This window comes from Vombatus ursinus, unplaced genomic scaffold, assembly GCF_900497805.2.
Source record: "Vombatus ursinus unplaced genomic scaffold, bare-nosed wombat genome assembly UNPS02014179.1, whole genome shotgun sequence".
NCBI lineage: Eukaryota > Metazoa > Chordata > Mammalia > Diprotodontia > Vombatidae > Vombatus > Vombatus ursinus.
Window position 1 is genome coordinate 1,121,681 of NW_020953957.1, and position 16,686 is coordinate 1,138,366.

Below are 16,686 nucleotides of genomic sequence, written 5' to 3' on the forward strand. Positions count from 1 at the left end.
ACACACACACACACACACACACACACACACACACACACACACACACAGAGTTTGTTTTTGCTTTTAAATGTAAGATAAAACCAATTCTGCCAGTTCTTCTACTTTTCTCTGCAGGGAGAGCCTGTGTGCCACCTTCCTATTTAATTGCAACTAATTGCAACTTCTCGTCTTCTGGATCCATTTATAGTGACAATGTTTTTTTGGTTATGATTTAGTTCCTTCAGTAGCACATTCACTTCTGGACACTGGACAAGGAGCTCTCATATTTAGAATTCCAATAATGAATGTTCATAATGTTTAGAGATATTCTTAAAAGTGTAATTCTTAGCACATTCTGTCTCCTTTTTCAGGACTCTCCCACCATAAATGCACATGTGGAAGGGGCTACACAAAGGCCATTTTGAAATCATCTGTTTTACATGGTGTTATGGTCAAATAATTCACCGTGAAGTTGCCAACCCTGTGAATACCTATATTTAAGTGGGCTAATTCCAGGAAGGCAGACAGAATGTTGCCAGGATCACCCTTGAAGCTTTTTTATCAAGAAAGAATCTGTCAGACTTGTGCTCCACTGTCACAGCCTTTGAGAACCCAAGGTCACCTCCAAGCATGATAAAGCATTAGAACAGACCTTTTTGGACGTTACTGGGGCTTCGGGACTTTGCTTAGTCTGTTCATGTATTTGAGAGTTTGCCTGCATTTTTCTTATGAGGGCTTCCTTTTCTCTTTGTTATTGTGTTGGCTCTGTATTTGGCCTATTTCAGGTTGTTCTGTGATGAGGAAGGGAAGCTGGGCTTAGCTATAGCTGGTCACTCACCCATCTCGCAGAAGTGCAGGTTAGCCTTCCCAAGGCACATCTCTGACATGTCACTTCAAAAACCTTCTAGCAACAAGCAACGTGTACAAAGCACACTAATATTTAAGCAGATTTACACAATGCAGTAATTAAAACTTTGCCAAACAGTAGAAGCTATAGGAGCAGTCAGTCTTTATACAGTGCATGTATTTATGTTTTTAAACCTCTAACTTCTGAGTAAGTACTCAGAATAAGTATTAAGTCAAGTGACTTAATCCAAAAAGAGAGATGTAGACAGCATCCAAAATTATTATTAAGTGTTAGAAACTAATATGCCAATTTTACTTAAACCCTATATTTTGAAACATGGAGCTTAAATGCTAAAATGGTCACTTAGAGGCCAGGCTTTAGCTGAAAACAACCTGTTACTATGCAAGAGAAACCTCTGACACATGGAATAAAATGGAGCTGACAGAAATACGGTCAAGGACTGAAAGATTACAGTGGTTATATCTAAGTATCAAATTCTACAGATGATGCTAAAACTTCAATAACGTAGGCATTATTATGTATTATGTATTATGTATTTTGGCTTGATTTAAGCCAAGTCAAGCCACAGTCTTTTCAGTCATGTTTTTGGCCTAATAAAAGAAAGCATAAAGTCGTAATATTTTTCAGAGATCCGTATTTCAATGCATGTGGAGGGATGTGTATGGGGAAAGGGAGAGGTGAATGAAGGAAGAGAGATGAAGATTGGGGACAGGAGCATGTCAAGCAACAATTAACATTTATATAACATACTAGGTAAGGAAGGGGAGGGAGAGACAGGGGAAAGGAAGAGGAAGTGGAGAGAAACACAGAGAAAGCAAGGGGAAGAGGAGAAAGGGAGAGAGGAGAGAAAAGCAGGAGAAAGGGAGGGAGGACAGAGAGGGAGAAAATAGAGGAAGACAGAGAAAGAGAGGGGAGAAGGATAGAGAAAGGGAGAGAGGGAAAGAGAGAGATGAGGGAGGAAGAAGAACAATAACATACAAGAATGATAAGATGTGCAAGAAGGAAGCCAAAGTATGGCTATAAGCACTACATGTATTCCCACAATACTTGCTCACAAACTTTAAGAATTTTACATGGGCTATGAGATGAAAAACAAACCTCTGTTAATGAAAACAGAAGCTCACATTTATATAAGTGCTTCATAGTTTACAAAGCATTTTCCTCACAAAATCTTGGTAATTCAAGTATTATTATCCCCATTTAACAGATGAGGAAACTAAGGCTCAGATGGGTTAAATAATTTGCCCATGGCCACAAAGCTTAGAAGGGACAAGGCTGCAACTAGAAGCCAGGTATTCTAACTCCAGGTAATTTGAACTTTTTTTACATAACCTGGAAAACTGATACTCAACTTGTGCTGGAGTCATCACAGAAGCTGAAAGGTATCTTCTAAACTAGCTCAGCCCATGAGTTATGGTGGCCAGTAGCCAACAAGATAATGTTTGGGGATTCCTGGGGACACCTGCTGGTCAGCCTCCTCCCGATGGCCCACCACTAACCCGACTCCCTCTTTTCACTGAAGATGGTAAGTTTGTCAATTGTAAGCATCCTTTCTTGTCATTTGTGTATCCCAACACAAATTTAAACTCATGTGTATAAGTATAGAGAAATGCCTGCCAAGGCAAAAAGAAGTGGACAGGGCAAAGCCCATCAATGCAAGATGGAGTGGAGGCTATTTATAGGCATGTTATACTTCCTGTTCCGAGACAATCAGGAGTGCTTTTGGTTTCATCAGGCTTGGCTGGAGAGGTAGGCACATAATCAATAATTGCATGGAGGCTGGAGAAATCGGTAGGACAATTTCAAGCCTTCCTTTCTTTAACACCTTTCCCAACCCCTCCATATAATCTCCAGTATTAGTGCTAAGCAAATGTACCCCAACCTGGTGATTATTTTAAATGAAGTTCTCTGACTTAAATATTCCTTCTACTTTTAGCTGTTCAATCATTTCAAATAATTTCTGAAATTTATTCAGTTTTTAAGATTGTTATATTTCTTTAAATGAAGTATTCATTCCATTATGTGAAAACCAGGGCCATTTTCTTTTAGGTTTACCAGAAAATCCTTCAAATAGTAAAGAATTTAGAAGAGTAGCTACTTCAAAAAGAACTTGATTTTTCATACTCTCTGTTTCATTCTCTGTTTTTCTGTACTAAAGAAAAGTACTGTTGGTACAGTTAAACTAAAATGAGACTGGAAAGTGATTAATGAAACCCCAAACTGTAGCTCTACTATAGGACCATTCAGACATGGCTTATTTTGAGATATGACCATCATTTGCACCAAAATTAGATTTGACAAAAAGTTAGAAGTCATCATGAAAAACAATGGGTTTTATAAATAGAAAATACTGCTCTATATTCATCAGTCATACATAAAACCATACAACTTGAATGCTCACAGGCACCTCAGAGATGAGAACGAGAGCCTGGGTCTTTTGGCCCCTAGACAAGTGCTCTTACCATCACATACCATGCTTAGGCAATTTAAACGACAGTATGTGATGAGGACAATGGTATCTGAGAATGGGATCTGGGTTTCTGGACCATAGATAACATACAGAAATGATGGACTGTGGGCCAGGGAAAGAGCATATGTAATAAAGACTAATATGAATCAAAAGGGCTTTAAATTGAAAAGGAAGAGGGAAGGAGCAAATTGCCCGTGCACATCCACAGAGATCACAAAGCAAAACTGCAAGGGTGGAACAACAGCAAGAGCCACGTCCAAAAGCCAACAGACAACAAAACTCAAGAAAGGAGTCGGCAATAAAACCTGAAACCTTAGGCATCTAAATACAAACGGGCAAACTATGGGTAACAAACAAGAACAACTAGACATTTTAACTGGAAGAAGGAAATTTGATCTAATAGGTGACTGGAATATGGTTCTGGAAGCATTGATCTTATTCCAAAGGAACAGGATGGGTAAAAAGAGGTCGAGGTAGAATAGCACACACTGAGAAAATATACTCGAAATGCATACACGGCAAACAAAAAGAGTGACCTCATAGGCAAATTAGAGGAGCAAGGAAATTACCCCTTGAATTTATGGGTAGGGGAAGAATTCATGATCAAAGAAGAGAGAGTATCACAGAAGAGAAAAGAAAATTTGGATTACATAAAATTTAAAATGTTTTTGAACAAACAAAACTAATATAGCTAAAATTATAAAAAGATAGTAGGTAACTGGGAAAAATCTCTGCAACATTTCACTTAAAAAGGGTCTCATTTTCAAGATACACAAGGAACTAATTTGTAAGATTAAGAGCCCTTCCCCAATTGGTAAAAGGTCAAAGGATATGAAGAGGAAGTTTTCTAAGGAAAAAATCCAAACTCTCAACAATCATATGAAAAAATGCTCCAAATCACTAAGAATTAAAGAAATGAAAATTAAAGTAACTCTGAGGTTCTGCTTTACATCCATCAGAATGGAAAAGTTGAAAAAAAAAAAGAGGAAAATAAATTTTGGAGGAGCTGTGGGAAGACAGACATATTATTAATACACTGTTGGTAGAGCTGTGAATTTGGTCTAGCTATCCTGGAAAGCAATTTGAAACTATGTCTTATGTCTTCAAATTTCCTAAACCATGCATATCCAGCAATACCACTATGTCTATACCCCAAAGAGATTTGATAAAAAGGACAAAGATCCACATGTATGAAAATATTTAAAGCAGTCCTTGTTGTGGCGGCAAAGAATGGGAAACTAAGGGGGTACCCAGAAACTGGGGAATGGCTGAACAAATTATGATATATGGATGTAATGTAATACTATTGTGTTGTAAGAAATGATGAAAGCGGTAGTTTCAGGGTAAAACAGAGAAGACATATATAAACTAATGCAGAACGAAGTGTGCAGAACCAAGAGAACAGTTTATACAATAGCAAAAACACTGTAAAGATAAACACCTTTGAATGACCTAAGAACTCTGATCAATACAATGACCAACCATGATTTTCAGAGGAATGATGATGCAGCATGCTACCCACCTCCTGAGAGAGAGGTCATGGATTCAGGATACAGATTGGGATATATCTTTTGGACATGGCCAGTGTGGGAATTTGTTTTGCTTGACTATATTTGTTACAAATGTTTTGTTTTTCCTTTTTATCAATGGGGATGGGTGAGTGGGAGAGAAAATAGATTCTTGTTAAGTGGAGATAAGTTAAATTAAGTTTTTTAAAAATATATATATTCATGTAAGGAAGTCCAGGAACCAGAGGTAGGCAATCATGGTGGTAAATATTTGGGTGATGATAAAAAATGCAGAAATAAAAACAACATAGTTATCACAGAAGCATACTATAGACCAGCTGTGTCTAGAAATGAGGGCTGCTAATTCATATATTTAGGACTCTGTGAGGTATATGCTGACTTAGTTTAAAATGCAATATTAGCTATGTTTTATTGTCTTTTTACTTATTTTGTTAAATATTTCCCAATTACATTTCAATCAGTCTGGGCCACACTCAGGAGTGTTTTGGACTGCACCTTTGGGCTGTATGTTTGACACCTCTCCTACAGACCTTAAGGAAGAAATAAGAATACCGGAAAACATTAAGGTCTGAGAGGAGATCTCTCAACTTACTGCTTTTCTAACTCAAAACTTCACCCATTTTTTTTCCCTTGCTGTCACTGAAGAAAAACTATCTTTTCCATCCAAATCTAACTCCTTCCCCTCATGTCCTTGATTCCATTATCTCCTGCCTGTCACAGAAGCCTAATGGTAACTAGTCTCCACCTTTGTTGTTCACCTTTAATTCTTTCCTCTCTCTTGGTCCTTTCTTCTGTGTCTGCAAATATGTTTATTACTCCTGAACCCCATAAATCATCTCCCCTCAAACTTGTAACCAGTTCTAGCTAACCCCTTTGTCCCTTTACTAAAAACAACTTTGGGAGACTGTCTGCCCCCACTGCTTTTCTACCCATTCCTGAAACTCATGAAATGTGGCTTTCTCTTTTCCCTAAAACTATTGTCTCAAAGGTCACCAACAACCTTCATAGCAAAAACCCAGTGGTCTTCTATTGTACTCCTCTTTCTTGACCTCACAGAAACATGTGATATTATTGATCACTCCTTCCTTTTTATCTCACTTAGTAAGGGACTTATATATAAGGAGTTATACTGGCATTTGAGACCTAGTATGATTTAAGTGATACCCACCTACCTTTCCAACTTTACCATCCACTATTCCCTTTTATATATCCTGTACTTCAGCCAAATTAGTCTAAATGCTGTTCTCCAAATATCTTTTTGTTTCTTGGCCCAGTGCCTCCGCTCAGCATAGTGCTTCTACCTTGAATGACTTTTTGATTCAGTTCTATCTAGTCAAGTCAGAGGTTGGCAGGATAAAGGTGTTTATGAATACAAAAGAATATATAATATGATTACTGCTCTCAAGTAGCTAACAATCCAGCTGAGTAGAAAGAATATACACACAAAAAATATAACAATATAAGACAGCTGATGGTAAATTCCAAATGAGTGATACAGACAGTAAGTGTGACAGGAGATTAAGGGAAGGAGATCACGTGGGCTGTAGTGGTCAGTGAAGGTTTTATGGAGGAGGCGGTCACTTAAGGTGGCATAAATAGCATGAGCAAAGGCATGGAGGTGTCAATATTTACAGCATATTTAGAGAAGGGGAAGAAACTAAGAGTGGATGGTTACTAACTAAGTAATGACAGCGAAAACTGGAAAGGTGGTTGGGGCTATACTGGAGAAGATACTGTATGGACAATCAGGAGCTTGGAATTCAGCTTAAAGATCGTGAGAAGTTTCTGAATACGAAAGTGAGACAATTAAAAAATGTGTCTGAGGAAGATTAAACAGTGTGTAGGATATCTTGGAGTTAGGAACCAATCAGAATCAGAGAGATGAGTGAGAAGACTATCAAGATGGTCTGGGTGTACAGAAATAGGGATCTGGATAATGGTGGTGGTACCAGGAACAAAGAGGAAGGCCTATTCAAAGAATATCTTAAAAGGAAAAACTGACAAGACTTGACAAGACTAACTATATTTCAAAGGAAAAAAAGAAAGGACTGTAGCCTCCAGAAAATGAGTTGAGAATTTCCTTTCCTAGTAGTTCAGGTCTCTTAATGCTGAAATCTGATCCCTCCATCCCTCTCCGCTTTTCTTTTAGGTTCTCCTATTGACTTTAGAAGCTTAGCAGAGATGAAATGCGAGCCATGAAATCTTGCTACTTGCAAATAAAGAATGTGGTCTAAAGAGGATTCAGAATTGTTCCTAATTATAAATTATGTTAATGAAAGGTAGGGTGGCAAGGAAGGTAGGATATGTTTTATGCTTTAAACATATCCTTTCTTTTTCTTTTCTTTTTTTTTTTAAAGCATCCCTGGGTCTTAGTCAATGATTAGGCATAAAACATAACCTATCTCCAAGTATCTTGGATTTTCCTGCCTTATAAAGTAATTGTTCTGGATGTAGCCTTCTGTCCTATAAAAAAGAAGCTATCTAATGCACCTAACATGAATAGCTTAATACCAAGTGACCTCCTTAGATCTATTTAGAGGATTCCCTCTCATTCTAGTATGTAGATTTAGATTTTTAAAAAGCATTGTCAATCAACCTTTTTCCTCCCAACTTGCATCTATGTTCCACCATAAATATATATGGCTGTTAATTACTAGGTGGGTTATTTTTACTGCTGACAATGTTATAATAAACTGCCTTTTAAGTTCATTATATAGGAAAGGTGCAAAATGAGAACCCAGGGTTTTATAAACTGCTCTGTTACCACAGTGATTCTGGATTTCCTGGCAGCAAGCCTGTACCTTTTTTAAGCTGTGCCGTCATATGATCAGTCTAGCTTTCCATTTATTCTGTATAAAGTTTATAGCTATTTACATGTTGTTTCCTCAATTAGAATGTAAGCTCCTCATGGGCAGAGACTGCTTTTGCCTTTCTTTGTATCCCTTATTAGGGCTTATGACAGTGCATAGCACATAACAAGCACTGTGTAAATGCCTGCTGCCTAGCTGATCCATCTTACCGTCTTCAGCAATGACGGTCAGTGTTACAGTGATACCGGCATCTTTGATGAGCTGTACAATGTTATCGTGGGATAGTTCAATGATGGACTTCCCATTCACTGCAGAGATCCGATCTCCCACTTTCAGTTTCCCACAGCGATCAGCTGGACTTCCTTCAATGACACGTCCAATTTTATGAGGAATCACTATGAAATCAAGAAAATGCATTTCAGCTTTCAGAAGTATCTGGTAAATTGTTGAAGGTGCATCTAATTCCACAAAGAATTTTGATTGGTGGCTACTAATCAGAAATCCTGGTACAGTGAACAGGTAGGCCTTCTAACCCATATACTCAGCACCAAATATTCAGCACCAAAAGGTAGGTTACAAGGAAATTTGCTGGTTTTATTTACCTGACAGTCACAATTCAGTAATTTAGAATTCCAGACGCCTAGTGAAAAGTAGGCAAATAAATATATAAAACTAAGATTTTCAGATTAATTGTGATGCCCATAAAAGAGGTAGTTCTTTAGAGGGTCAAGGATGGAATAAGGATAGAAAGCAAAACGACTAGGAAACACATTAATTCTGGTGTTCAATCACTTCCCACTGAACTATGCTTGGAGGGAAAAAAGCATAAAGCTGAATTAAAGACACTGTCAAAAGAAAATTCCCTACATTGCTACTCTATCACTGGAGATAGACATGTAAATGGCATTTGTTGGAGATCTTGTACAAGGAATTCTTGGTCAGGTAAGTGTTGGACTGAATGACCTCTGAAGTTCCTTCCAAATCTGAGATTCTGAATACAGTTGCTTGGAGAAGATTTGTGCATCTAGTGAAGAGAGCTTAAATTGAAGGTGGAGTGGGGGGTAGGATAACAGTTCACATATGCCTACCAAGGCAGAGACCACAGACACTAGCAGATAGGACACTGGGAGACAAGCAGTGGAAAAGGCACAGTACTAAACACTTCGCGCTCCAACAGATGAGGCTCTTCCTGAAAAGAAGGTGGGTGAACCACCTAGGGAAGGAATCGATGCTTGTTCTCCAAAGAATGATGAGGAGAACTGACAAGCTCCTTCCAGTGAGAGATCATCCACTAAGGGTCAGCGGAAAGAGAGGTAAATAGTGGTGGTGCTCTCTGTTAACCTGATAACAGTAACAGTGATGTCTAGTGGCTTCCTGGGGCATACATTCACAATATGGAAAACTTCTCAAGATTCATCAAATCAGACCACAAATAGCCACTCTTGATGGTTCACGTGAGCACAAATAACATGACAAGAAGTAATGTAGAAAGTGCTATCAGTGATAATGAAGACTTGGGCAAGAGACTCAAGATTCACATAGGTGGTGTTTCTATCACTGCTACCAATCAATGGCAAGGTCTTCAAAGGATAAAGGCAGATTTGGGAAGTAAATAACAGATGTGGAAGATGACAGACTCCTGCAGGGAAAGAGTCTACCTAACAAGGATTGGTAAGAATGGATTTGCAAGGGGCAGCTAGGTAGTACAGTGGACAGAGCTCTGGCCTTGGAGTTAGGGGGATCTGAGTTCAAATCTGGCCTCAGACACTTGACACCTACTAGCTGTGTGACACTGGGCAAGTCACTTAACCCCAAATGCCTTACCAAAAAGCCAAAAAAAAAATGAATTTGAAGAGTTTTACAAATCTAATTAATCTCTCTCTCTGTATACACACACATACATATTACACACATATGTATGATATACATATATACATATATATCTATATATCTGTCAGTCAAGATAACATGGGGACTAGGTATGATTCAGGAGGAAGAATAGAGGAGTCACCTAAAAATTCATGGGGGACAGGATCCAGGAGAATTAAGATGTCTAGACACAAATACATGAAGGCTGGGTAGTGAGCAGGGTGAACTAGAGCAACTTTGGCAAGGAGACGAAGTTGACTGCACAGGTACCAAAAAGGAATGGGCAAGTTGAGACCCATGACAGGTATGTGGCTCTGCCAGGAGTATAATTTATTCAAAAGAAACAGAATAAGTAAAAACAGGACAGGTAAGTGAGGTGGAGTCAGAATCGTGCTATATATTAAGATATACTCAGGTGACCTGACTATAAAGGTCACACTATTAAAAAAAAATCAGAGGAGAACCAGATCAGGTACCCTTCATAACTATGGCTAGGGGAAGAATTCTTAACCAAACAAGAGACAGAAGTGATTACAGAGAGAAAATAGATAATTCCTATTACACAAACTTGAAAATCTTTAACACTAACAAAACCAATGAAACTATGTTGCATCAAATATCTCAGACAAGGGTCTAATATCCAATATATAAAGGGAACTAATGCAAATCTATCACCTCAAAATCTATTTCCCAATGGATAAGAAGTCAAAAAATATGAACAAACACATTTCAAAAAAGAATGTCAAACTATTAACAATGTTTCCAAATCATTAATAATAAACAATAGCATCGCAGCTAACATCGATATAGCACTTACCATCATTTTACACCTTTCTGAGAGTGCAGTCAATGTTAAAATTTATAACAGAGAGGAAGTAGAAAGCTAGATATAATCACAAAGGCAGATTTCAAATGTTTCTGAAACGGATAGGCAGGTCCCATAGCCTAAAATTCTACAAGGGGAAGTCAGTCTAGGGGGAATGACATCTCAAGAAAGATGGAAGGAAGGGGCAGCTAGATGGCACAGTAGATAGTGCACTGGCCCCGGAGGCAGGAGGACCTGAGTTCAAATCTGGCCTCAGACACTTGACACTTACTAGCTATGTGACCCTGGGCAAGTCACTTAACCCCATTGCCTAGCAAAAACAAACAAACAAACAAAGATGGAAGGAAGAGACTCTTGCAGAAAGTGGAATGTGAGCTGAATCTCGAAGGAAGCCAGACAAGTTAAGAGGTAGGGGTGAGAAGGTGGTATATCCCAAGTATTGGGGAATTAGTGAAAGGGAAGGATTTGGGAAATAGAGTGAATGTAAGAAAACTGGAAAGGTAAGAAGGCACTAGGTTGTAAAGAAGATCTTGTCTTTGAGCCTTGAGGTAAATAGGGAGCCAGTGGAGTTTACTGAAGAGAGGAGATAGGATCAGACCTGGAAGCTGCCTAGAGGATGGGCCAGAGTGGGGAGAAACCTGAGGCAGGGACATCAATTAGGAGGCGACTTTAAAAATCCAGACATAGGATGATAAGGGTCTACACCAGGGCAGTAGTTGAGTGAGGGGGGGCAAAGGGGGATAGATACAAAAGATGTGAAGGTAGAGGGGACAAGATTTAGCAACAGAAAGGATCTGGGGTGTGTGATTGAGGATCTGAGAATGACACTAAGATTCTAAGCCTGGATCACTGGAAGGATGGTGGTATCCTCACCCGTAGTAGTTTGAAAGAGATTTGGAAGGGATTGAGGGGAAAGAGAATGAGATTGTAGACATGTTGTATCTGAACAGTCAGTTCAGTATGTCCAGTAGGCAATTCATGAGGCAAGACTGGAGGTCAGGAGAGAGGTTAGGGATGGACAGCTAAAGCTGAGAACCACTTGCATAGAGATGATAATTGAACCCAATGGGAGCTGCCAAGTAAAACAGTAGAGGGAAATGAGAAGACCAAGGGCAGGTCCTTGTGGGGCACTCATAGTTAGCAGGTTTGAAGAGTCTGCCAAGGAGACTGTGATGGAGCTGTCAGAAAGGTAGGAAGAGCACCAGGAGAGCAGTGCCACGATAACCAAGAGAGAAGATAGGATCCAGGGGAAGAGGATGGGTGACAGTGTCAAAGGCTGCAGAGAGGTCAAGAAGGACGAGGACTGAGAAAAGGCCATTGGATTTGAAAACTAAAAGATCCTTAGTAACTTGGCAGCCAGACTGCAGAGAGTTTAGAACTGGGTGATAGGACTGGAAGTGGAGGCACTGATTGTAGATGGCTTTCTCAAGACTTTAGCCATGAAAGGGAGGAGAGACTGGGGCTGGTAAGATCCAAGGGAGGGTTTTTTGAAGATAGAGGAGGAGCCAGGGACACGTTTGTAGGCAGCAGAGAAGCAGCCGACAGACTGAGGATTAGTGAGATGATGGGGTGGGTCATTGTCTAGAGAAGACAGAAGGGGATGGGATCAAAGGTGCATGGAGAAAGGTTAGTTTTGGCAAGAAGCAGGGATGCTTCTTCATGTGAGATAGGGGGAGTGGGGGAACACATCTAAGCGACTTAAAATGAGAAGTAGAGAAGAAGAGGGAGTTCTTGGTGAACAGCCTCAATCATTTCATTAAAGTAGGAGGCAAGGTTCTCAGCTGGGGTGGTGGAGGGAGAAGGTGCCACTGGGTGTTTGAGGAGGGATGAAAAATGTTTGGAAAGGCTGTTGTGGTGAGAGGGATGGTGAGTTGATTAGATCGTGTAAAAGGATGGCCTTCCTGCAGTGAGGGCCCAGTGGAGATCATGTAACATAAATTCGTGCTGGACTGACGGTGTTGAGACTTTCTTTAGTTCCATCTGACAGGACGTGAATAGAAGCAAAGGCAGCAGGTTGGTGGAAGTAATCCAAGGCTAGGATTTGGCAAGGCATAATTAGTGACAGAAGGGGGCAAAGGACTTGAATATAAGATGTAACTGGTTCACCAAGGAGTTGACAGAGGGAAGGGAGGAGAGTGTAGCCAGCACAAGAATGGTGGCTTGGAAAAGTACTGAGAAATATAGAGATTGGAGGGAATGGTAAAAAATTATGATCAGATAAAGGAACTTTGGTTTTCATGAACATGCCAGTGGTACACTGGGAGGTGATGGCAAGATCAACGGTATGACCAGTTTTAATAGAACTCTCACAACAGGGAGTATTAAGATCAAGGGCACTAGTATCCCACACGTAGCAGAGACAGGGTCTTGGGAGATGCGCTCTCTTAGTGGGTGGAAAGATGATGACAAGGCAAAGGAGACTGAGAACGAATGGTTAGACAGGCAGGAGGAGAACCAAGAGACAGCAGCGTCATAGAAATCAAGGGGATGAGAAAGTAATCAGGAGGAGGGAATACCTTTCAGTGCCAAAACCTGCAGAGAGGTTAAGTAGAATGTGGATAGAGAAAAAGCCCCTGTGCTAAGTAGTTAAGCAGTGATTGATAACACTAGGAAAACACTTTCCAGAAAAGTAGTGGGGTCAGAAGAGAGTAGGAGGTGAGGAAAAAGAGGCAATGAGTGTTTGCTGTTTTTTTTTAAATGTATGATTACATTTAACATTTTAAGGAGTAGACAATTTAAGCCAGAATTTAGGAGAATTTTTAAAAACATTATCAATTAGTCATAAATTCAGAAAAATACACACCAAAGTCACAAGAAATATGAATCTGTTACAATTAAGTATAACCTATCTTTAGCAAAAACATGGTCTTACCTTCCTAGGAAAATGAAGTGTCTCATCAACTACTCTTCAGAAACACAACTAGCTTTTCCCAACTATGCAACGTAAAATGGAGTCAAGATGTTGCATTATAATTCTGTTACTTTCTATTTGTAGGTCTAAAGAAAAGTGTCAATATTTTTTCAACTACTTTACTTGAAATAATTTAAAAATTAATATCCAGAGACCTGGGTTTGTCCCAGAAGATACATGGATAATTTGCAGGACAGTCTTACTGTGCTTGGCTGGTCTCCTAAGTTCGGAGACAGATTTACCAGATATACCATTTACCATATATACCATTTACCATGGATATAAATAAAGCAGCACACATAGTACAATGGAGAGAATACTATATTTGATGAAGATGCCAAGCTCAAATCCTACTTCTGTTATTATCTATATGTCTTGGTCAAGTTATTTAACTGACACTCAGTGTCCTTATTTATAAAACGAAGCATTTACATTCTTTTTTTGGGGGGGGGAGGCGAATTGGGGTTTTTGAGGCAAGTGACTTGCCCTAGGTCACATAGCTAGTAAGTATATGAGGCCAGATTTGAACTCAGCTCCTCATGACTCCAGGGCCATTGCTCTATCCACTGCACCACCTAGCTGTCCCTAAAATGAAGCATGTGGACAAGATGGCTTCTAAAGTTCCAATGAGCTCTTAAGAGTTTCACTCACCTCTGGCCTGAATCTATTTGGGAGTTAACTGCTCAAGCTGTCTTCTGTGCTTTTTATGTTCCTTTTTAGGCAAAGGATCTCTCTTTTGCAATAATTTTAAATGTCTCTTTTAAAGAATTAGCTTTACAAAACTAGATTGAAAGTACATAGTGAAAGAGCAGCACCACACCTCTGAGGTGTTAGAAAAATGTGCATGCTAAGCAAAAAGGACTGAGACATTTAATCTTAAATAAAAGCCTAAGTATTCCATTCTCCTAGCATTGTTTATGCAATATGAATCTGTGGAAACAAGAGGACACTGGCTCAACATTCTTGACCTCTAAAAACAGAAGAACTAATCATATTCACCCTCCTTCCATTTGCAATAGCATTAAGGCATTGGATTCACATTCATTTCTTGGGTCAAGGAAGAAGGCTGCTAGCCAAGCTGCCTGGATGCTAATGCCACCAGAAACACATTTTTAATGGAAAAATATTAGAGCACAAGTTTTAGAAGCTTTGGCTGAAGCCACGATATTTCCCCATGCACATTTAAAAAAGGTGTAGTCTGAATGTTTTTATGCTTTGCAGTAATGATAATTATTTTCTGGACTAAATCTTTTTTGGTTTATTTAATCATGCCCATCCACATAACACATAGTCCCTTCTCCTAGGATAAACTCATCACTTCTAGTCTCCCTACCATGCTGCTAACTCAAGCCTTGATTGATACCACCTCCCTCAGCCTCCTCTCCCCATGATTGGAGGGTGGTAGGTCTGAGTACCAAGCACTTTCCAATGCCTTCCTTTATAGAAGGCAAAAACTGGACTCTTAGCTCACTCCACTTTGTATCTTCTACTCTGCCTGGTTTTAACTCCGTGGAACAAGATACCCCTGAACAGGGTAGCTCCTGGTCTCCTGCCCTTCTCCTTGCCCTGGCTCTCCTGCCTCCTTCTGTGGGTTGTCTCCTCCTTTCAGAGAGACAATAAGCTCCTAGAGGGCAGGGACAATCTTTCTTTTTAGTCACTGTATTCCCATTACTTAGCACAGTGCCTGGCACATAGTAGAAGCTTAATACATGTTCAGTGGATTGGACTGGAAACCTCTCTATGAGGAGGTAATATCTAACATTAAAGTGACCACCAACTAACCACAGTAGATATCATTTGGGGAAGGGTTCTTGCACAGTCTGACTATGGATGAGATTTATCAACTAGCATTTCACTGAAGTTATCAACTCATATTTTAAACCATAACTAGAAATCTTGAGTACTTTATAAAATTCATCAACAACCTGAGACTAATTTACTATTCAGGCTGATAATTAATGAGCTGCAAACACTCATTTTCTACTACACATTAACTGCTGCTTCAATTTTACATTTTAATTGGGTTTTCTTTCCCACCTCGTTACTCAAGAATTTGCATTTATATACTTCTAAAGTTTCTTAAAAGCATAAGTACCTCTCAAAGCGAAGAGGCAAAGAATTCATCTTTTGCTAGATAAAATGTAGCATTTAAACTATGGCTACAAACTAGCTTTTTAAAAAAAATTTTAATGTTTAAACCAGTTATAATGCAATTTACTAGATCCCAATTTCCTTTCTTTTCCCCTTCAGTACTGCTTAGTTTTATCTTAAATACCTGACTCTACCTTAATATAAAGAGATTTAGGAAATCAAGAACCCTAATAATCTCTCACTGGCTCACAGACCAGGACATCATAGACTACTCTATGGTGTAGAGTTAAAATATGACTATGTGCTACTATTTTCAAAAATCTTAATCTACAATGATACATGAAATCCACTTAAAATCTTCTTTTCCATTTTTCTGGTGTAGGCCACATAATGATCTTCACAACATCAGTGACGGTTACAGTTCCAAGTGTTACCATAGCAACTGCCTTTGGAAAATGCAAGCCAGTATCAGTAAGCAGTGACCTGGTACTATGGTCATAATTCATCTATGACATGGTATCTTCTTCCATCATACACTCGCATTAATTTTAGAAATGTTTTCTTAAAATAGTTTGGCTTACAACTCTTTTCTGAAAGTGTTCTTTCCCTAGTAAGGTATTAGTTTAAATATATCTTGGTATCCGGCAAAAAAATCAGGCTCACTGGCATGGAGAACATTATGTTAGCAAAATTTCTGTTGTTCTTCTGATTTTTTTTTGGTTTGTTTTTGTTTTTTAATCATAATGCTAATTTGCATTTATACCTATATTCCTCTTAGTTTTAACATATTTAAGTAATCATTTTTTGACATCAAAGTAAACTGTGAATTTCTTATATACTAACAGCTCTGAATTATGGCATTTCCACTGAAGATGTTAATATCATAGGGATGTCACTGTGGGGGAGGGGGAGGCAATCTCTTCCTTTCCTGAGAGACTCTATAGCTATCTTTAAAATTTCTCAGAAGAGAATATTCTGCCAAAATGGGCTAGAGGTGTTTATTTATATATTCAGACGAGACAAATTTACAGAGATTTTCACTACAACTTACCTTTGAACAGAACCATTATTTAAAGGAGAAATGTCTTTCATTTTTCAACAAAGGTATTATGATACAACATGATACGATATGATATAAACAAAAGTTTGTGATATAAACCTATCACTTATTTTTAAATGACAGGGAGGAGACATTTCATTCATGATATTCTGGGATTGGGGTTTCTGTTATCTAGGTTGGCTCTCCAACTGCTACCAGAACTGCACTTCATTCATGTCTTCAAAGAGATTTCTAATTGTAAATCTGGAGTCTCTGCCCTTTCACCCCCTTGCC

At 39.0% G+C, this 16,686-nt stretch overlaps 1 protein-coding gene across 3 annotated transcripts in view; it reads right to left on the reverse strand.

Annotated features, from left to right (window-relative positions):
- MAGI3 (membrane associated guanylate kinase, WW and PDZ domain containing 3) overlaps positions 1-16,686 on the reverse strand; it is a 227,096-nt gene that overhangs the window by 24,442 nt on the left and 185,968 nt on the right. For all 3 annotated transcript variants that reach the window (XM_027860385.1, XM_027860384.1, XM_027860386.1), the window contains exon 16: positions 7,866-8,051. In XM_027860385.1, coding sequence (XP_027716186.1) covers positions 7,866-8,051 — 186 coding nt within the window. The remainder of the gene's footprint in view (positions 1-7,865; positions 8,052-16,686) is intronic.